Source organism: Scleropages formosus, chromosome 16, assembly GCF_900964775.1.
Source record: "Scleropages formosus chromosome 16, fSclFor1.1, whole genome shotgun sequence".
In the NCBI taxonomy this organism is placed as follows: Eukaryota; Metazoa; Chordata; class Actinopteri; order Osteoglossiformes; family Osteoglossidae; genus Scleropages; species Scleropages formosus.
The window spans coordinates 18,218,731-18,240,943 of NC_041821.1; the positions used below are offsets into that span (position 1 = coordinate 18,218,731).

The window sequence follows — 22,213 nt, forward strand, 5'->3', positions numbered from 1 at the left end:
GCAGTTTTTACACACATATAATGTACTCTGCAGAGCACTGAGTGTTAAATGAAGTGTGTAACCTTTCTATTGCTCAGTAAGAATTAGCATTTAAACTGTTTTGTAAAATATATAGTAGGGAATGTAGTAAAATATGAAGCATTTAATCAAATGAAGAAGGTGACTAGTTATATTGTGTTCACTCTCTTCACAATAGAATGTTGCTGAAATAGCATTTCCTTGATTTTTTTTTTTTTTAATTTATAGTATCTGTTTATGATCTTAGATTTTATCTGTATCATTGGTCGTTCAAGGAAATTTGGCAGATGCATAGTGTGTAGATTAACTGGTTGGTTTATGTGAAGTTGCTATAAATGAAAGAGGTTGCATGTGAAATTGTTTATATTGCTTAGGTAATGTTCAGCCTTTCACAGATATTGACCTGCTCTAACTCCAACCCTAGACTGTGAAGGTCACAGAGTTACTAGATGTCAGGATGAGAAAGTAAACTTTCCACAGATGATTAGCTGTTCAGTTGCTTATTAAAATTACAAAGAACGTGTCTAATAACATCGTACAAATGGAAGAAGGATTGTTCTGTTGTGCAAAATATTGTACAAAATCACAATGTGTATTTCCAGGCTGGCAGCTGATGGATTTGTCACAACCTTAAATGTAAAATGTAAGTGTGCAGTTACAGGTGAGAATTACATTTTTTTTTTTTTTTTAAACTAAAATTTGGTTTGCATGTTTTACTTCTTACTTTAAAGTGAATAAAGATACGGTGAAACAAAATATATTCCTTCTATAATGTATGGTTGATGAGTGCTATTTGGCACTGTATTCTTATATTGGCTTAGTTGTTTAGACGAAAGCTGTTTATGCTAAAACACACCTTTGCCGAAAATCTCAGGCTTGTTTACTGTTTGATTAAATAACAAAAATAAAAGTAATAAAAGCTTATTTATTTGTGTTATTGTGTTAATACACTTGTCACACTGACAGTTTCAACCAATCAGTACTACAATATCTCAAGTGAAACAGCAGATTCAGTGCTATTATTATTATAACTTTATTTTGAGGATGCTTTTCTCCAAAATGGCATACAGTGTTAAGCTACTTAAAATGGTTAAGATGGTTTATTTTATTAAAAAAATTAAAAAAAAAAAAAAAAAAAAAAAAAAACAGTTATAAGGCTGGGTACTTTTTACTGTATCAGTGCAGGGCCAGTATATTGATCACGGTTACTACAGCAGGAGTGGGGATCTAAGGTGCCTTGATCACACAGCACCTCTAACTGTATAGTGTCCACAAACTTTCAAGAGTTAAAGACATAAGCATTTAAATTCATTAGTTTAGCTGTTTTTTTTTTTTTTTCTCTAAAGCAACTTACAATGTTAAGCTTCATACAATTACTCATTTATACAGCTGGGTAATTTAGGAGGAGTACCTTACTCAAGGGTACTACAGCTGGGATTCAGACCTGTGACCTTTCAGTCTAAATGCAGTAGTTCTAAACACTACACTACCAACTGGGCCAAGGAGTAAATGTGTGAACTTTATTTCTTTATTTCATAAACTTGTGCCAGTGAAACCACCACAATGTCCCTGCCATCGCAGTCTCTACGCTTGACAACCAGGTCATCGTCATCTCCTTATGCCTTCCACCCCTCCTGGGGCATAGGCTGCCACTAAGGGTTCTCCGGATACCCCTAAGAGCCGAGATGTCATGACGTTTCCTTGTTGGCATTTCTGTAGCTGGCAAGGTTTTTACGGTGTGGGGTAGCTAGCCCTACGCCCAACTCTCCTTCTTTCTCAGCCGGGCTTGGGACTGTCCATGGCGGAGTTTGACAACCAGGTACTGGACTGATAACAAATAAATGAAAATAAGCGTAAGAAAAGCTGCAGAGAATAATTTTGCAACACATATATGTTGGTGTTGTCATACATACAATTTACTTGTATTTTTGTATTTTAATTAATTTTAGGTGACATACTATTCGTCCTGGAATTATCTCTATATATAGCCATAACAAATAATGATAATTCGAGCCCATTATAATAGGTGACGTGACACGTAATTCAACCAAGAAATTTACACTGTTAGGAATGCCGAATGGACGGTGACTGAATCATCATGTCCATTATCACCATTATCACGTTTTTTTTTTTTTAAACGATGTAAGAGACGTTTCTCCCAAAGAGCCTCTCGTAAAGTAAAACGCAATAAAATCTGCATGTGCTGTGTATTAAAAGAATACACAATTTTTTTCGGAATAAAAATGTTCAAAAGTGCACAACACTTGTATTTACACACACATGCTGCGCATCTTAACCCCGCAAACTCAACCTCGTCCACCTCACGTGACCGAAGCCGTGTTCAGCTCGTTAGCGGACATGCTGCGCTGGACACGATGTCTTCAACACACCATTGCCATGTTTTACTGCTGCCAGCTGAGGCCGGTGCTCCGCTGCACCGATAGCGTGTAACTGATGTTAGAACGGTTGTCCGTGAGAAGTGTGTCTTGGCTCCTGTTCCCGTGCCTCCTGGCTGTGCTCACAAACCTGTGGCTGACTTTGCACGGGACCCACAAAGGTTCAGGTATTCACGCCAGCTGCTGCACTTTCTTTCCTCGTCGTGTCCGTAGGCTACTACTAGTAGTACTACTACTAGGCGTAGCTGCTCCGAAACGCCAGAATTTTAAACTAAACATGATGATCATGATTTTTACGGGCGATCTAACTGCTGCGATACTACTACTAGTACTAGTACCCTCGGTCGGGTCGCTTTGTTTGTAGGGTCATTTGAGCAGTGAAGGCAACTTCCGACGTTCTACCAGAATTTACTCGAAAACAGTATGGGAGACGTTCGTGTTTTGAGCAGAAGCGGAGGCCGAAGGAGGTCGCGAGCTGCTGGTGGGAGTCGTGTCCGCGCGCCACCACCGCGAGCTGAGGCGCGCGCTGCGGGACACGTGGGCGGAGCGCGTGCGGGAGCACCCCCACATCCGGGACAGGTGCGTTCACAAAATAATCAATGAGTTCTGTGCCTAGGAAACGCCATGATGATTTCCGGCGTTAAGCTGTACAGCGATTTACCCATGATTTATATACAGCTGGTTAACTTGTTCTGAAATAATTCGGGTAAGTACTGTATGTTCCTTGCTGAAGGCTACAACAGGTGGGATTGGCTTCCTTGAGGCCACTGTGACACAACAGGGAAAATCGCTGTGCCTGTGTGACTGTCACTATTAATTATTCTCCCCACACACCTCAGTGAGTTGGTGGTAAAACATTGCAACAAGTGCACAAAATGAATCGTGAAACAGTTTTCGAAAACCATTTAATATTGGCGTAGTGACTTAAGAAGGAAATGTGACCTCGCCAATAACTTTTATACACCTGTACACCAGTGCAGCCACATACCCCCCGAAACAAAGGAACACGCGATGGAAGGGGACACGCTGTCCCCTAACCAAAACTCTTCCTTCCAGCGGTGTGGTGGTGTGAAGTGAGGAGCGTTCATTCGTGCTCTTTGTTGCTTTCGAGGGCTGTGCTGAAGTTCGTCATCGGCAGACACGGCTGTCCCGTGCCGGAGGAGGACAGGGAGGACCCGTACTCCTGCGCCCCGCTCAATTTCACAGAGCCAGGTACGGCACAGGCACCCTGGCCTGACGTGCGAACGAGACTTCCCTCTCTGACACTGGATTTGCATAACCGTCTCGTTTAAAAGAGTAAGTGCTGTCGTGTTGTTTGTGTTTTTCCTTTACGTACCTGCTGCCTGTATGTAAGGCCACTTGGTACTTCACTGTTAGGGGGTAATCCTTCAAGACTGAAGGTTTTGCTTTGCTTTTAACTGTACTGAAGGTAATTTATGAATTAAGTGAAAGGTGAACATAAAATAAGTCATAGTACCCTGTTTCTGACTTAAATACTTAATGTCATTCAGTAGTGTAGTGTAGGCTCTTTGCCTTGTAATCCAAAGGTCCTGCGTTTGAATCCCTATTTCTCCTGTCGTACCCTTGGGTCCTAACCCTGACCTGATACAGTAAAAATACCTTGCTGTACACTGGAAATGGGTAACTCATTGTAAAGTTAACTTAACAAGGTGAACAAAGGCTTCAGCAAAACACAGGTTAATAATAATAATGATGTTTAGTCAGTTGAAATCACAGGGACACGAGTTTAATACAAAAATCAGCGATGCCAGCTTAGTCGGGTTTAACTGAGCATGATGTTGATTTCCAGTGGCAGGGCAGGAGGTGGAGATTATCACTGGATTTGATGCTTCAGTCCTCACCTCTTCGGAGGTCTCTGTGGTGAGCCTTCAGTTCAAGGTGCTACACCCCATCGTGATCACACGCCTGGGGGTGTTTCCCAGCGCCCCCACCTACATGTTCCCTGGAACTGTTTCTGTAAGGCTCTTCCCACTGGGACAGGAGGTAAGCCAGCCATTCCAAGGAGTAGGTGGAAAGTGTCATTTGACACGTTCTTCCCATTTTTTTTGTCAGAGTTGGCAGTTTTACACGTTTTAATGTATTCACTAAAGCAATTCAGGTTGTGTGGTGTTTTCCAAGGGTTGCAAACCCAGGTACGGGTCTAATTACCTGAACCTCTGATACCCTTTGTAAAATGGCCAAGTAATGAAGTCCTGTATTTCATGCCTCCTGGAATAGTCTCTCCGCATTTAAACCTTCTGAATTCTAATGTGACATGTCATCCTGTGACTTCACTTGTGTAGAAAGTTTGTAATATATTTATACTGCTGTAATTACTGCGTTTAGGTAAAGTCAGAGCATTTAGTTTTCGTATAATAATCTGGAAATTTTTTGCATGTGTAATTTTTGTGTAGTATTATATGGGTTATTCTCTGTCTTGTTTTTGTGTAGAGCATTTTGCAGTTTGATATTGATTTATTGTCCCTTAATTTTTTGATCTTCTGGGTATTGCCTTCAGGTGCCTGTGGTGAGTGCCCATTTTGGCCCCAACAGCACTGGCACTGAGGTGAATGGTGTGTGGTATAAAGCAGTGGAGCTGTTCATCCTACCCAGGGTAAGCCCTGGATTAAACAGAGGGAGAAGGTGGTAATTATGATTGATATCACCCAGCCACCTCTTCAGAGATCCACTGTGCATCACTATGTTTGAGATACCTATAGACAGCTGACTGTGAACAACTGAAATTCTGTGTGTCCAGGGGTTCGAGGGGACGCTGCTGTGGGAGGGTGTGGATGCAGCTGATCTGACAACAATAAATGTCTCCCAGGTGCACTTGAATGGGGGAGGGGTGCTTAAAATATCACTGGTAAGAGTGGTTTCCTTCCTAACATTGGTTTGCTTACTGGATGGGTTTATCAGTGATTTGGAAAATGTCCTGTCTCATATTGTTTTGGGTGTTGCACCATCTTGCACAATCTTTTTTTGTAAAAAGAAGGTTCCGTCTTTTTCATGTTACATTAGTATGTGATACTTAGAACGAACATTGCTACATCTTCCTTAAAGCAGCAAAACCAAAACACTAATATTATTTCTGTAGAGGGGGCATGGTGGTGCAGCGTGTTTGGCCTCTGCCTGCTCTTGGGTGGGTCTGGGGTTCAAGTCCCCCTTGGGGTGCCTTGCGACGGACTGGCGTCCCGTCCTGGGTGTGTCCCCTGCCCCTCCAGCCTTGCGCCCTGTGCTGCCGGGTTAGGCTCCGGCTCGCTGCGACCCCGCTTGGGACAAGCAGCTTCAGTCAATGTGTCTGTGTGTTTCTGTAGAACAAAGTTCTTCATATTACCAAGTCAGGAATTTTCTCCAAAGAACGCACGTGTGCTCAAGGCTACTACGGCTGGAGGTGGAAATCGAACCTGTGACCTTTGGGTCCAAAAGCAGCAGCTGTAACCGCTAAACTACCAGCTGTCCAATTTTCTTCAGTTTTCTATTTTCTGAATTGTCTGTTGTGGAGTCAACGTGTGTTTATAGCTTGTGAAATTTGTTGCACATTTCATGGGTAAATCATTCAACACTGAGCACTGAAGAGAAGTTTGTGGAGACAATATATTTGTATTTTCAGTTACGTTAAAGTATTATAGCTATATCTGAGACTTTTACAGAATTTAACTCTTAGATAAATTAAGGTACTTCTGTCTTGTTAAGCTTATATTGATTGACTTATGGTGATATTGGACTAGTGACCAGATCAGGTTATGAACAAGCTTCCATACCCAATTGTTCTTGTACACAGAGGAGCCATTCTGTATACTGTTTATACAGTGTAGGTACTACTGTAGAGTCCTATAAATTTTCTTCTGTTTAATACCACATCTCCTGTGTTCTGCCACAGATTGAAGAGGGAGTTTTACCACACAGAGGAGCACGTGGTTTCCCTGGATTGGCAGGAATGTTCACCTTCTCTGTCCACGGTGGGGCCACAGCCATCCACAGAGAGCAGTCTGAGTACATCTACATTTATACATTCTATACATGGCCTGTACCCAGAGGCTTTTATGATTATTAAAGCAAAGATACAATAAATGCAAATAAGGCATTAAACAGCAATTACCTTCACAGCTCTTAGACTAAAACCCAGAGCCTGTCTGTCAGTGTGAAGTTTCTGTTCTCTCCGTCACATGTTCATATAGGTTTCTTCCACAGTCCATGTGTTTCGGGTGAAATGGTGAATCTAAATCGCCCATAGTGTGTACTTTTGTGAGGGACACGCATACAGCATGGACCAGGGTCTCATCCAGGTTGTACGTTGCGTTGCACCCTATGCTTCCTGGGACTGGCTGTGCAGCGCCACAGCCCTCTGCCTTTCTGTATGGGACTTACTAGTACATCTAGTGCTTTCATAGGGAGCTCGTAACAAAAGAGTGGAGCTTTGCTTGTAAAATATCTGCTGAAGCAACATTAGGTATATTTAACATTAGCAGGGCACACTTGTGCATAACCATGGAAACAACACATCCGGGAAACCAAACATGTCTGTTTAAATTCCTGTCAGTAAAAAAAATGCTGTGATTTAGGACCTGCTGAATTGTTCCCCCCCAATCATTATATAGCAGTTTTTTTTTCTAGGTGATTCTGACAGAGCAGATTTTGTTTGCAATGGACGATCAGTCTGCTTTCTGCTCCCTTTCAGATGCGGAGGGGCTGACGGCGATGCTGCGGGGGCGGCCCGAGCGAATTAAGAGTCACAGGGCTACGCTGGATCAGGAGGAGGTGCTGTTGCAGCAGGAGAGTCGTCAGCACGGTGATGTGGTGTTTGTGGATGTGGTGGACACCTACAGGAATATTCCCTCGAAGCTGCTGCTCTTCTACAAGTGGTACGCACCTCCAGGCACATCCGTTCACTTTCGGGGTTAGTGGTGCGTCAATAAGAAAGCAGCATTTACTTGCAGTAGCTGAAGTCTGTAAATAACAGTACTACAGAATGAAGAGACATGAAATGTGACTGGCTGCACCTGATCTGGGAGCTGTATGGAAACTGCGGCAGTAGACATGTTTATCACTAACGTGCTGCTCTTCACAGGTCAGTAAAAAATACTGCCTTCAGCCTACTGCTGAAGACTGATGACGACTGTTACCTTGATGTTGATGCTGTGTTGATGCAACTAGATCAGAAGCACTTCAACAGGAGGAACTTCTGGTGGGGAAAGTAAGTAGAAGCATGGTCATTGTTTGGGCATTGTTTTTGTTTTCTTCTGAGGTGGTGAGCAGTGCTGCCCTTGTATGTACTATTGACATTGGAGTGTCACAGAACACCCACTGTAGAATATGGCTGCTCTGCTGCCTTCCGGTGGACCTTATATCCATGCCAAAACAAGTCCAAACCAATCAATGAGTGAGAAAGTCATCTTTTTTATTCATTAATTAAAGGAACAACTTCTGCCATTTCTAAAACTCTGTTGCAGTCTAGGTTTTGTTCCCCCAGCTCCTTTAGTTATGTGGAATATTCCCGCAAAAAAACTGCATGTATGTGTAGTATATCAATACTTGCTGCTTATTTTTACTGTTTTTGACTAATTGCTTTACTCTTTTGGTTTTATTTCATTGTTACTTTATTTGATGTTTATTGCTTTTATAGGCCACTTTATTGGGTACACTTGTTCATTAAAATAGCCAGTCTGCTCCTCCAAAACCATGTGGCTGCAATTCCTAGACAAGGTTGTGAGGTTCAGTTACTGTTTGACCAAACATTTCTGTGATCCAGGCAATTTTGAGCACGGTACAATTGTTGATGTTACATATGGTGGTATTAGAATATTGTTGCTGACTATTTGCATCCCTTTATGGCTAATCAATCAACCCTTTTTCAGATTTGTACTTTTGGCAGACTGTCATGTCACAAAGTACTTATCACTTCAGGGTGGTTTTACAAACAGCGTAGTTTACTCCAGTAGTCTGTACTTCTTAATTAGGGCATCTTTAGGTTGAGGTAATGCAATGTGAGTGGAATTAATGTCTTGGCAAAAAAATCAGTAGAAACTGTGTGAAGCCATCAGGCTAGCATGAGATGAGAACACTGGAATGTGTCCAGCGCCTTGCCACTGAACTAATGTTGTTCTGGAGGTGCAAGAGGGTGGTCCCATTTGATACTGCCTAGGTATACCTAATAAAGTGGCCGGTGAGTGTATTGTCATATGAGGGCAGAGACAAACAGCCGCATATATTGCAAGCAGCAGGAATGATAACAGAGCAGTCCTGGTACACACTGTGGGTACTCGTGTTCAGCTGTGTGAGTTCCTGTGTGCGGCTTCAGTTTTAGGCAGAACTGGCCGGTGGACATTGCTGGGAAATGGCAGGAGCTGGACTACACTGGGTCGGTGTATCCGGCCTTTGCCTGCGGCTCTGGCTACGTGGTCTCCAGGGATGTAGTCGAATGGCTGGCAGACAATGTGGAGAAGCTGAAGGTCTATCAGGTACCTCTTCGTGATTAGAGTGGTACGGTAAAACCGGTTGCGCGTGAGACAGGTTTCAGTGGGAGAGCTGGCGACAGATGAAATGTAAAACGGGAGAAATAGGGACAAGGTGGACGTCACGCTCGTCTGGCTTCTGTTCAGCAAGTATTTAAAGAGATGCGTGTATTACATGCAGCATCCCAGTCTGAAATCCTTAATCACACCTGAGTGGTTTTTAATGATTGTGTTCTACCAGGCCAGTGAGAATTCCTACACAAAAACACTTCTGTGGTGTTTATCTTCTGTAGTATTAAAACTTACTTGTAGTGATGTTTGAAAATACGCTGCTGCTGATTGTTACACCTGTATCTTTACCTTTTTAGAGAATTTTCACACTGTTCAATTTTGATTTAAAGATATATACTGTAATGCTGTATTGTAATACAGAGACAATATTTATAGTAATTGAGATATCTGAAAAATAACTCAAAAGGACAAACATGTATTTCAAAGTGGAAAATGAAAACGAGGAAATTTACTTACCAATTGAAATTCTTTATAGAATGAACTGAAACCGAGCATGGCAAATTTATAATTTGTTTTCTAGTTGCAAAAGTTATTTTACACCATACTCAGAGCACTTGAGCCCTTGGTAATTCCCCTTTCTAGCTTCTTTATCTCAGTTCTCATTATTGTAATTTCACTTTTTTGCAATTTTTTTTGTGCGTTTTCATTTGTTCATGTTGTTCAAGTGAGAAACACAATAGCGCTGTATATACCTTAGGACCAGTACAAATGACCTGATACCCGAAATCTAGAAGGCTGCTATAGGAAAAATGGATTTTATTTATTTTGTTTTTAGGGAGAAGATGTAAGCATGGGGATTTGGATGGCAGCTCTTTGCCCACAAAAATACCAGGTAGCAAGTCTGTTTACACCATTTTGGCAGCATTCCACAGTTAAAAAAAAAAAAAAAATAATAATAATACCTCAGTGGGCTGGGACCCACTTTACCTCCATAAGAGTAACATAGTTTTGGTCAATCTAGGGATGTTAAATTGTTTAATGCCGATGTAAGTAAGGAAAGCATTCCCTCTGTGCGTGTTTGTCAGGACTCGCGCTGGCTTTGTGAGCAGGGCTGCTACGTGGACATGCTGTCCTCCCCCCAGCACACAGCGGAGGAGCTGCGCTCACTGTGGCACAAGAAGAAGGCCTGTGGAGACCCCTGTGGCTGCCCCTGGGGCCAACCCTGAGCTAGAGGTATCTACCACCCTGCTTAGGATCCCTGCACTCCCTTCCACCAAATACCTACAGCAGCCAGTGGTGATGTTAGTGTCTCATCTTAGTTAGCTTTATTCATTTAACAGATGCTTTTCTCCAAAGCAGCTTGCAATGTTATCTAAAAATTCATTCCATGAAACACAACACAAATACTGAGGTGAATGTGGATTGAATGAAAGTGGTCCTACTTGTAATTTTTCTACCAATTGACAGCTGGAAACATGTTTTTGCTCAGCAACAGACAAAAAATGTTAGGAAGCAGAATTATGAAAAAATGCAATTATGTGTAAACTGGAAAATATTAAATTCATAACTTAAATGTTCATAATAGGAGACAGGGTATTTTATACATTGGAACATATTACTTTAATAGATTCATTTACATTTTTAATACAGAGAAAGTAATTTTTAGCTTCAGCATGTCTTAGTAAATTTTTTTTTCTACTGCTTATGTGCATGTACTGAATTTGCAAGGAGAGGCCTACTTTTAATAGCAATCTGTGGCCAAGTGCCTCAGCAGGCATGTAGAAATGTGATCTGTAGCTTTGTCCATATATAGATTACTTAGTGTGGACTGACAGTATCACTACCAAAATACCATATGGACACTGCTTCTCCACAGGGATGGCTTTTGTTCTTGCACCAGAGCAACGTTAATCCAGTCCACTCATGCTTGCCAGTTCTGAGTGTTCATGGGTTTACCAGGAAACGACTGCAACTACAGTTTACTGCAGAGCCACATGGCCTCTAACAGATGTCATTGTTTAATATTCATAAGCACTAGACTTTCCTGCCACAGCAGTAGTACTTTGAAAGAAAATTCTGCAGCTTACCAATTTGGAACATTTCAGAAGTTTTCATTTTGATTTAAATACAGTGGGTCCTCTACTTATAAACTTAGTTGGTTTGTTAGTTAAATGTGACACAAAGTAGACGGGAGACGTGTTATCTATTCTGTCATTCTCTTCTACTCTAAATGCTATTTGTGTAACGTCAGGGGAAAAAAGAATTCTTGGCAGTCCAATACCAATCTACCCCTCTTGTCTGTTGGTAAAAAGCACCTGCTAAATGGGGGGGGAAAAAAAATGTAAATGTAATGTAGAAGACAGCTGTGTGTGATTGATAGCAGCGCTTTCACTGAAAGCACCTCCACATTCCCAGCTGGGTATTTATGATCTGCTATAACAGTGTTGACTTATTTAGGTGCTGTTTCTTTGAATTGTATCCTAGCTCTATTTATGAAAAATACTAAAACAAAAAAAAAAAGCACAAAGTTTACTTGATTGTTCGTAAGTCAGGGACCCACTGTACAACATGAGCATTAAACAGTGTTATGTCTATTGTAATTATTAGAACATGAAACAACTTGGAAGTGTGGTGTTCTTAATGCAGATCCTTGGTCCAGTGAAGCTAGACCCCAGACGTCTTGCAGCTAAAGACAGCGCACCAGAACTGTGTCTCCGTCCTCAATGGAGTAGAACGCAAGGGGCTGCAGGTCATTGTTCATCTCGATCTCTGTGTTCTTCATCTGAGGGAGGGACACACATCAACTTACACTTCATCCTATTCAGCACTTTTTTTTTAAAAACACTACATGGGCAGCACGGTGGCACAGCAAGTAGTGCAAGAGGATGTGGGTTTGATCCCTGCTCAGTCTGTGTGGAGTTTCCATGGGTTTCCTCCCACAGTCCAAAGACATGCCGTTCAGGTTACCCCCCCCCGTGTGTGTGTGTTCCAAGTGGTGTAAGTTACCTTGGTGAAAAAGTGTGTAGCCATGAAATTCTGTATTAATCTGCAACTATATAACATTCACTACAGTTACTCCTTGTTTAACACCATATGTGGTTAATGACAGCAAGTGACCACAGCTCTCAGCCATGCAGACTATCCTTCCCAATTAAATCCTCCAGCTTTCCAGTTACCCTTGCGTGCACTGCAGTCTCCCAGCAGGAGTACAAAAGTTGTATCTTTTCTAGAAAGGCCCTGCACTCAGCCTACAGCGAAGGAGAATGATCACACCTACTCAAGACTTCTGTTCCTTGTCACAATCCTGTGGGTGGAGGAAAGAGCTGCATCTAGTGTGTGCTCATGTTCGCCATATCGATCTGTCCTAGACATCGAACCTGACCCTCTGTGGGTGGTGAGCTCGTGACTGCTGTACATGCTACTAAATGTAAAGTGGTCTGAAAAAACCAAACAGCAACAGAGGAGATTCAGCAATTTCATAATTGTTGTACTTTCCCATTGTATATGAATAAGTCTGAGGATTTTATTATGAAGCCATTAATCTGTGCTGTTCATACTACTTTCTTGATCATTTTTAACAGTACCAATAATTTTGAAGGGTACTGTATCTTTATTAAAATAACATTTTGGATTTGAATATTTTTAAACTTACCTTTGAGCTGGTGTAAGTCAGCTTCAGTTCTGAGTCTGAGACTTTCAGCAGTCTGTACAGAAGTCCTTTCACCTTCTGCACAGTCATAGAATCTAGCATTGAGCGAGAACAGACCCCGCATAAAAGATTTGTCATCTTAGTTCAACACTGTTTAAAATACACTTGTATCTTGTCTTAACGTTTTAGGAACATTTCCCTGTATTTTTAATTGCATATTTTCATTAGCTGCCCTTAAATTGCCAGAATATAGGGCTGCATAGGTTGAATGTAAATGAATAAATAGTTATGGGTGTATTAGTCTTGCTGAAGAGTGGAGTCATCCTGTGCTGGACTGGATTCCTAGCTATAGTGTGTTCCCTACCCCATGCCTGCCTTGTGGGAGCAGTTGATGAAAACAGAATAAAAACCTTCCAGCAAATATGAGTAACAAACAGCTGTGTAGTCCCAGCTATATTTGCAAGTTAAAAGTATAAGTATTCAAAAAGCTTCATAAAACACCAGTTATCTAGTGTCTTCTCACACAAAACAAAAGTGTGCCAGAGCTTTTCATAAGTCTAGTTCCTTTCCTACTGTATTTACCTGGAAGCTGCTTTTTAATTGCTTTCCTCTGAGGCATCTCAGGACAAATGAAGGTTATAGCTGAAGGGAAATGCAGAAAAACAGCAAACATTAGTTCTTGTAAGTCAAACTGTGGAAACACACACACCCCCTTTATCTTGATTTGGGAAGTCCTTCAAGGAAGTGCAAGCAATTAATTTCCACCAATGGACAGGGGCAACAGAAAGCGCATTGTATCTTCCGCTCACTCCCAAAGTGGCAGGATGGCTGGCACTCAACCATCTTTTAAAAGACGAAGCGGGTTGCGGAAGCTGACAAATAGGGCAAGGAACTTACTTAGCAATTGATTTTTAAGTGCAAATGTTGTTTTCTTGAGTTCACCCTCCTCTGGCGCTCCATATTCTGTAGAGAGAAAATTCTGAGCAAACCTGTATGGGTGCCTGACCTTCAGTATGTCACAATATAAAAGCTACAGAAGTAGGGCCTACACTGGGATTTGAATGAGAAATGTACGTCAGTGTCCGTTTACACCATGATACTTGCAGTGTTGTCATTTCCAGAGAATTAAAGCGGTGTTCTGGTGAGGGAAACTGTCCTACGGGTTTCTAGGGCAGCAGGAGAAAACCAGATGTAACCGACTCACTGGGGTGACTAACCACACACCAGATTCTCCCCACAACCCTACCAGTATGTTTCCCAGCCTTGATCCAGCAGAAAGGAATCAAGAGCTTGGCTTCTCTGCTCCTCAGAGGGCTTATCGACAGCTGGGGTTCCCGCTCTAACTATTACAGTCTGAGCTCTGAGACCGTGGGTGCTCTGCTCACTGCGGATGAGGCTCTGGAAGCGGGGGTGCTGCTCCACGAACTCGCCGCTGGGCCGGTCCAGCTCTGGGTCTCTGTTTCCTCCAGACCCCAGCCACATGACACAGAACATCTTGCAGTAGTCCAGCTCCGCCCCTTTCCTCTCCTCCCGCATCACCTGTGAGGGCAGCAGGTGCAGCCATGGCTCAGTTTTCTTTACCCACCACTCATGGTTGCAAAAGACTATACCAGATGCCTAGAGCTTCTGGCTTGGTATCAACAACACACGAATACTGCAGGTTTATATTGTTTTTGTATACATATTTAAATGGAAACAATACAATGTCATCTTGGACAGGCTGAGGTCCATTAAGATCTTTAAGTCAATTATGTATTTAGGCATGAGCTTTCTAGAAGGTGTGTGGCTGTTATGACACTTTAATGCAAGTATGATAATGTAGTCTGACCTGCTTATAATCTTATTGTTTGGAGTGTCTTTTTGCTGCCATTTGATTTTTTTTAACTTGTGTGATATTAAGTCATGTTGCAATAAAGAGGAAAAGCACATGCCTTTAAAGGTTTGTATACAGTAGTGTTTTGTAAGTTCATAAGGAAATATGTTTTTCACATTGTAGTGTAGGTCTCCCCAACAGACAGCTGACACTTTAAACATGGAAGAATGATTGTGCACATTTCCAAAAAGTGACTAATTATCTGGCCCATCAAGATAAAATGTGGGTATGAAACATCACACATGACAGCAAGCAGTGCTGCTGGCCCATGTACCTCAGACTTGTTGAGAACCTGCAGCTGGCCAATCCTGGCGATGAAGAGCTGCCTGGTGGTCTCAGGGGTCCTGTCCTGCTCAATGAGTGGGTTCCTGTGGCAGGAAAGCTGCTGCAAGCTGGCCAGCTTCTCCAGCTCATTCACCACAGACCACTAGGAGGGCCAAGCAGATGGGACCACATGTGGTAGTGTTAGAGGCCGTTTGCAATGCATAATGCTGCTGTGACCTTTACAAAGGTAATTAACCTGAACTGTGAATTATTTTAGGTAATAATTCATACCTCCGAGATTGCATTGTCATCGAGTGACAGAAACTTCAGTGCAGGAAACATTGCAGTTTTGCATCCTTAAGAGGAAAGAAGAAAAAAAAAAAAAAAAACATGCACATAAGTTTATATATGCATTAATTAAAAGTACACAAAACAGTAACAGAACCAATCAAGCAACACAATGTACATACATAGTTGTCCAAAATTTATAATTTTCCATTTTACCTGGGCCTACATCATTGAACTGTAGGGTAGAAAGACCTGTACTAGATAAGTTCAGCTTTTCCAACCTAGAATTTAAAACAAACAAGCTTATCTTCTAAGAAATGCAGTCCAATACAAACTGTCTAATGCAGAAATCATAAACCCACAATTATAATTTGGTTAATGAATTAATATGACCCCCTTGTGCAGAAAGATCAGGAGTAACAGTAACATTAATAAGACAATTACTACAGCCAAAATTATTAGTTACTGTGTAATTAACATTAGCAAGACTTAGAATATCAAGACAACATGAATGCAATGGATAAAGAAAAATGTCAACTTAACTTCCTCATCCTTACCTTGGGAGTTCAGCAATGTTTAAGAGTTCATTTCCACCAGCCAAAGAATTTTTGGACAGATCTAAAACTTTCAAGTTCTGCAAAACATTTTTTGGCCTGCAAAAGTTAAAATAAGAAGGTAATGCACTGATGTCAATGGCCTGCCACAATAAGAGAGTTAAACTTCTACAACACCTGTCTTACCTGTGCAGCTCAGTGATCTCGTTCTCACAGACATAGAGCTCCTCCAGCAATGGCCACATGGGGGCACAACGGAGCACCTGTATTGAGATGACATGGGTGGAGGGGCAAATAGGAACTTCAGTCTGCTTTCATCCACTAAATATGGGCATTCGTGTAAAAATACTGCAATGATCACACGCATTAAATACTTTTTTTTTTTTTTTTTTTGTAGGTGGAGTCTGGGATGCCAGATCCTGCCGTTGAGCCTTCTGGAGGTGTCGTGGGCTCAATTCAATGAAACATCAACGAAGGAAGGTGCCCACTTGACAACCCCAACGAAGTGCTCGCGGTGGCTCCCGGCGAGGAGGATGGTGTTTGCCCTTGATGTGGGGTTTCGGGAGGGATGGAATACTGTGGCGTGGTTGGTTTGTGTCCAGCCCCCCTTGATTTTGGCATGAGGGGTTGAACATCTTTCCCTGTGTATTATTGTATATTCTCAAACTATGCAAATATAGTCTCACTAGAGCAAGGAAAGAAAGCGGAACTGAAGAAAAGGTATTGAGAAAGAGCAGAATTTCAAGATCATGTTCAACTGTGAATATTTTAAAGTCTGAACACATATTTGTTCTAATGGACTATAATTTTGGCTTTTCCCCCCTACACATGTGTATTTTTCCTATATTATGTTTTGTATGAAATTTGGGCCCCGCTATGTTTTCTTGTTTTTACCTGACATCTTTCCTATTACAGGTGCTTTCATTTCAGAAAAGGTCTCCTGCAATGTTTCCCAGGTCAGCCTACTCTTACTACTAGTTTGAATTTCTTTTTCCCCCAAATATAGGAACATTTCAAAAAATGCATGATAGGCAAAAAAAAAAAAAAAAAAAAAAAAAAAAAAAAAAAAAAAATCTAGAAATATCTGTATAGAGATTATGATGACAACCTCTGACCAGATGACAGCAGTGCTGTTGAGGGCGAGGACTCTGAGGTTGATGAAGGCATGGGCCAGGTTCTGTGGGTCTGCAGGGATGCATAGCCTGTTGTCACTGGGAGGAACATATTGGCAAAGCTGTCAATCTGTTCAGATGAATGGCAGAGAATATCATAATTAAGCAGTAGTTTGTGGAAGATTTAAGGGGGAAAAAAACATCCTTGCGATCTTGTCAACAATTCACAAATCATATACTGTAATGGACATCTGTGACATGTACCACAGAAGGGACCAAAATGAAAAATGGTCCCAGCAGCAGTGCGAGGCCGGGATACACTGGGGGATGTAAGAAGCAAGCGCTCACCTCAGCTGCAATTCCTGAAGACCCTCCAGCTGTTTGGTGATGCTGGCCACATCTTCCCAGCAGCAAAGCAAGTTCCCTGACAGGTTGAGCGACACAACATCTGAGTTACACTGTTAAGGTCACACAGAACACAAACTCAGGGGTCACCCGTATGGCTGCCATTTGTGTGAGGTGCATCTTCCATCTGAGAGTCACAGTAGCCCCTACTGTTGAACCATTATGACGACTACACTGTGCAAACAACCTGCATTTGACAACTAACTTGTTCTCCGTCCAGGCAAATTTACCTCAATCTTTAACAAATACCATACTTTTAACTCACATATAAATTATGTGTTATACATGTATCTATATATAATAAATATACCTGTAATGTACGAATACATCTCATTTCACAGCATGGTTTTCCAGGAGAACCCAGCTTTGGGCATTTTACCTCCAAGGTGTTATGGAATTTGGAGGTGTGATTGGAGCAGAAATTTTACGAGTCCTTCCTTTTACGTCCTTCCTGTCATCAAACCTCACCATTTACCCGGGTTTGGAACCAGCACTGACTAACCAGTGGTTGGGGCTATGGGCAATATAGCATCACCAATTCACATGAAACACACAACTTTGGACTGTGGGAGGAAACCAGAATACCCAGAGTAAACCCATGCAGACATGGGGAGAACATGCAAACGCCACTCATACTGAGTGAACATCGAGCCCATGTTCTTTTACACCACACAGGTGCTCCTCACTGCACTGCCCAAATATATAAATATAAAAAATAAAGAACTATACACACATACATATATGTATATATACTGTATATCACTCATACTATTCCATCACAACATCTACTGTATTTTTTGCTTCATTTACCTCTAAGCAGCAATGGGTCATAAAAGATACACTGAACAGTGACCTACAGAAATTAGATTAATTATAGAGAGATGCTGACTAGAACGTGAGAGCATTTCAGCTGCAAATGAATGACGATGTAAAGGATACTGGGTGTGGTTTGTCTGACTTCATTCTCTGGTCCAGGACCATTGACTTCACACCCTCTGAGTGACACTGAGGTCAGATTTTCTATTCTGTTGAGCATCAGAAATACCAAAGTAAAATAAAACTAAACAGCAAATGAAAATTCTCTGAAAAAGATAAACGTGTAAAATAATCATCACATTGTTGTTTCCTGCAGTTAAAGCGTACTCTGACTAGCCTAGCACTCAGTGCTCGCTGGATAGGCTCCAGACCACCAGGACCCTACCTTAGGATAAGCAGTTATGGAGGCTGAAAGATTTTGCAGTTTGTTTGTGTCCCTGAAGCAACTCATAATTCCACCCAAGCATTAAGGCTGCATGTTTTTACTTTCCGAGAGCTACTGCAGCAGGGACTTACTTTCAGGAAGGTTCCCTACACAGCCCAGTGGCCTGTATGGATAATCTGCGTAACTATGGAAAGCCCTATATGACTAAGCATACAGCAAAAACGCTGTGATGCCGATTCCAAAATGCATCTTACTTCTTCTTCTTAGAGAGGTCTTCAAAGCCAACCATCTCGACCGTCCTCGTGGAAATCTTCAGCTTCTCGCCATCCACGCAGCCCACATCCCCCTCGTAGCGCTGCCTCAACGCCGCCACGTAGCTCATGCCAAAGCTGGCCTTCTTGGGCCGGACGAAGGAGCCGCCGGTCGGGAACCTGCGGCAGGAAGCGGTCGACGGCGAACGTGTCGTCCGGAGCGTTTGACAAGGGAGACAGAGGAAAAGGCCTGAGCACGGGGTCCGGCACCGGTACAGCCAGGGTGAGGTGCGTGTTCGGTGTTGCGTACGTGCCCCCGCCCACCCCCTTTGTCCTTCTGTCCTTCAGTGTCCCGCATTCACCTGCAGGTGAAGTAGCGCACGCCTTCATGGCTGCCGTCATGTTTGCCCCGCTTCGGGTCGTCCCACTCCACTCCGAGCCACAGACCTGCAGTCGCAGACAAGAAACTCTCCACTCACTGTTCTCTCTTATGGAGCTGCCAGCACGTCACGGTGACGTCACATCGGCTCGCTCACGCGGACTCACCTGCCGTGGGGGGAACGACCCCCACGTAGCGCACGGTGGCCCTCTCCCCGTCACAGCTCACCCTCCGGCCGAGCGCTTCGGAGGGCAGAGGCTCGGCCACGGCGCCGCGATCAGGGGTCTCCACCCTCATGGGGCCGCCTGGCTGAGGCTGGGAGCGACTGAGACTGAGAGGCCGAGGAGCAGGGCGTCATATACTGAGGCAGTACATAATAATGATAACTGAGGCGTGCACATAACTGATAACAAGTTCTCCTCGCGCGCGCGCTTCTGTTGCCACATTTCCAAATATCAATGAAAACGAAAGTTTACCTTAGCTCGGAATCACTTTCTTTGTCCGACTTCCAGCTCCTCTCTCTGTCGCTAACAAGCGGAGCACCAAGTCACCGGCAATCAGAGCGAGGCGGAGGGGTGACGTCACCTACGTGCGACGGCGCACCGCGAATACGAGTCCCCCGGAAACACGGCGCGCTAGCGTTTTGATTTTTTTACCTTCACAGTTATTCATTTAACAGACGCTTTTCTCCAAAGGGACGTACATCTCAGAGAAAAGTACAGGAAGTACATTACACATTTAGACATTTAAAGCACAGCACTATGCCAGTAATACAATGATCCGAAGGAGTTCGGAGGCATACTACGGGTATTCCACACAGGGCTGGGTTTCTAAAAATTCATAACCATAAGACTTAGAAGGACCGCCGTCTCGTTTGCAACCAACCGCAGGAACACTTTTAAAACCAACTCACTGCTCCGCTCTCACACATGCGCACTCTACACCTCTTACGTCACACATTCTCTCGACCACGCCCCTAACCCTAACCCAAGACAAAGAAGGGTTAGTGTTGGGGTTGCTAGTGTCCAAACAGTAGATTCCTCCCCTCCGTTCACACAAACATCTTACTGCAAATGCTCAAGTTATGGATTTTGAACGTATGATTATTTTAATTAGGCCTACTTGTTCCAGGGGTGACACGGTGGCCAAACAGGTACCGCTTTGCCTCATCAGGCCTCTACTGTTTGGGCGTAGGTACGAAACCAGCTCTGTTGGTGTGGAGTCTGCATGGGTTTCCTACAGGCGCTCTGGTTTCCTCCCACAGTCCACATATTGAGAATTTTCTTCATTTTCCCATTTCCTAAAATGTTGCTTTTGCGGAACAAACGCAACCTGCATTTACACCCCCCCCAGGCACAAAAGCACAGCCAGCTGTACAGCAGCATGGGACCTTCAGCGAACGGGCCTCTACTGTCTTTACTGGATGAATCTGTCATGATCTTCAAGAAATACAAGTCTGTAGAACATATTTTATTTATTATAGCAGTATAGCTAAGTGCTTTAGAAAAGTAAACTAGTAACTGCAGGTAATTCATGTAAGGCTGTGATGTTATCTCAGCGTGTGAATAAAACCCCAGTTGTGGTGAAGCAGAGCTATTTATTCCATCTTGAAGATGAGCAACGTTCAGTAATGACAAATATTAAAACACCAACGGCATGATACTTATAAAACAAAAGTGCACTCGATTTGAGCCAAGATTTACCCTAATGAAGAGTGGTCCATCACTTCAAAAACCATGAAATTTGGATTAAGGGGAGAAAACCGTTGAAGTATCAGGATATTTTGAGCCAAGTTTTTATGAACCACTATCACTCATCAGCTTTAAAATACAACTTTAGCTCATACCAAAACTAAGGGTCAGCAGGTGCCGTGGTGGTTAAGGCCACTGGCTTTACGCTCAAAGGATACAGGTTCAAATCGTGCCACCTACTGTAACATCCATGGTTGAGGTACACTAAATCAATACAGGGGAGAAAAATGTGTTTAAAAAAGTCTGAGTTGTCCCTTAAGGCTAATTCACAGCCCAGATTCCTCTCTTTTTTGAGGACGTTATGGAACACGGCAAATTGCTAACAAAGAAGAGCGTCTTATTGTTGTAGTCCCTCCGCAAAAATAGAATATCGATGACCACAGTGATGAATTTTTGGACATTTGATCTGCAGGGTAACTTGTGAACTTTGGACAACGTTTTGGGAAGCAGACTTCTTAGATAAAGGTATTTGATCACAATTTGTGTGTGTGTGTGCAACCTTTGGCCCTGGTTTTATGTATGTGTATCTATTAACATCTGTGTTGCCATTTCTGCTTATACTGCAGTGACCAAGTGAGACAAACACTTATTATTGGCACTGACACCTCTAATGATGTACTGTCCGCTTGCTCTGCGGAGTGGCACACAGGCAGTGATCTAATGATCTTTGTTTCTTTATATCTTTATCATCCTTCAGCCACATTTTCAAAATGACTCCATCCAGGGTGTGCGCTCTCTCGCACCCCATGCCTTGGACAAGCAGATATTGATGAGTGAATGACAATATTAAAAGACAAGCTAGAAATTTTTGGTGACAAGTTATAAAATATGGTGGAATATTTTGTTTTGGTGTTTTAATGAATATTAGGTGACATTTTTCATTGGGGGAAAGTAATTTTTTCCATAATACCATTCATTTTACTTCCTCACAGGTTTCCCTCTTAAATATTGTTACAAATGGATCATAAAGCGACAGAACTTTTTCAGCTTTTTTATGGCTTCAGCAGAGGTTTTACAAAATCTAACCATAAAAAAAATCAAGGGACAGCTGTTGTAAGCTTTTATTGATTGACCTAGTGGTAAAAGTGGATTTTACGAACAAATCAAGGTACGAATAGATTTCTTGTCCCAATTGTTTGTACAGCAACCTACAAAGTGAACAAATCACACGTTCTGCTGAAGTCGGCCTTCGTTCTCAATTTTTGATGAATCATTTTTGTGGCTGAGTGGTGGTGTAATTCACTACATTTAGTCATGTTTCTGTAGGCAGTCATTATTAGTCATAGGTTCAGGCAGGAGCACTGTTTACTGTACATAAAAGATTGTTATTTTACTCAAATTATATAAGTTCAATGAAGTGGATACATACTGTATATGAACACATGATATATCATGAGGCACCTATTTCTGTGGATAGTTTGAATTTAAGGATGAATCAAAGTAACTTCTTTTTTCATTTTGAAACTCTTTCATTTTTTTCCGCTTAAAGGATGATACCGGAATCAAGACTTTTTGAACTCAGTAGCAGGCTTTATTTGCAAGAACACGGGACCAGAACACAGCCTGGGAAAAAGATAAAATAAAGGGAGATTGTGTGCTACAGAC

At 42.4% G+C, this 22,213-nt stretch overlaps 2 protein-coding genes across 5 annotated transcripts; one reads left to right on the plus strand and one right to left on the minus strand.

The window, feature by feature from the left end:
* Positions 1-2,418: 2,418 nt before the first annotated feature.
* LOC108933762 (UDP-GalNAc:beta-1,3-N-acetylgalactosaminyltransferase 2-like) lies at positions 2,419-11,604 on the plus strand. 2 transcript variants are annotated; one of them, XM_018751050.2, is made up of 13 exons: positions 2,419-2,581; positions 2,864-2,993; positions 3,526-3,626; positions 4,225-4,418; positions 4,933-5,028; positions 5,173-5,280; positions 6,298-6,376; positions 7,096-7,279; positions 7,486-7,611; positions 8,716-8,875; positions 9,717-9,773; positions 9,967-10,114; positions 11,528-11,604. In XM_018751050.2, exons 1-12 carry the CDS (start codon positions 2,473-2,475, stop codon positions 10,105-10,107), a joined length of 1,485 nt encoding a protein of 494 aa, XP_018606566.2. In that variant the 5' UTR covers positions 2,419-2,472; the 3' UTR covers positions 10,108-10,114; positions 11,528-11,604. The 2 variants fall into 2 exon arrangements, with proteins under 2 accessions (XP_018606566.2, XP_018606567.2); XM_018751051.2 differs by lacking the exon at positions 5,173-5,280.
* tbce (tubulin folding cofactor E) lies at positions 11,037-19,632 on the minus strand. 3 transcript variants are annotated; one of them, XM_018751046.2, is made up of 17 exons: positions 19,334-19,630; positions 19,025-19,188; positions 18,841-18,925; positions 18,482-18,658; positions 17,966-18,051; positions 16,970-17,069; positions 16,618-16,720; positions 15,696-15,772; positions 15,513-15,608; positions 15,172-15,236; positions 14,959-15,023; positions 14,678-14,830; positions 13,916-14,069; positions 13,428-13,493; positions 13,113-13,172; positions 12,534-12,625; positions 11,037-11,663 (listed from the first exon to the last, which is right to left on the minus strand). In XM_018751046.2, exons 2-17 carry the CDS (start codon positions 19,152-19,154, stop codon positions 11,568-11,570), a joined length of 1,605 nt encoding a protein of 534 aa, XP_018606562.2. In that variant the 5' UTR covers positions 19,155-19,188; positions 19,334-19,630; the 3' UTR covers positions 11,037-11,567. The 3 variants fall into 3 exon arrangements, with proteins under 3 accessions (XP_018606562.2, XP_018606564.2, XP_018606565.2); XM_018751048.2 differs by having other exon boundaries at positions 19,025-19,218; XM_018751049.2 differs by lacking the exons at positions 11,037-11,663; positions 12,534-12,625; positions 13,113-13,172; positions 13,428-13,493 and adding an exon at positions 13,502-13,696 and having other exon boundaries at positions 19,334-19,632.
* Positions 19,633-22,213: the final 2,581 nt, after the last annotated feature.

Bases quoted from the DNA above. Each gene is read 5' to 3' on its own strand.
- LOC108933762 (XM_018751050.2), top strand. From the start codon at position 2,473: ATGTTAGAACGGTTGTCCGTGAGAAGTGTGTCTTGGCTCCTGTTCCCG. The intron at 2,582-2,863 runs GTATTCACGCCA...TGTTTTGAGCAG, and splicing joins CGGGACCCACAAAGGTTCAG to AAGCGGAGGCCGAAGGAGGT. The intron at 3,627-4,224 runs GTACGGCACAGG...GTTGATTTCCAG, and splicing joins GCTCAATTTCACAGAGCCAG to TGGCAGGGCAGGAGGTGGAG.
- tbce (XM_018751046.2), bottom strand. From the start codon at position 19,154: ATGAGGGTGGAGACCCCTGATCGCGGCGCCGTGGCCGAGCCTCTGCCC. The intron at 18,659-18,840 runs GTGAATGCGGGA...TTCCTGCCGCAG, and splicing joins GTGCGCTACTTCACCTGCAG to GTTCCCGACCGGCGGCTCCT. The intron at 17,070-17,965 runs GTATCCTTTACA...AGTGTAACTCAG, and splicing joins AGTCAGACAAACCACACCCA to ATGTTGTGTCGCTCAACCTG.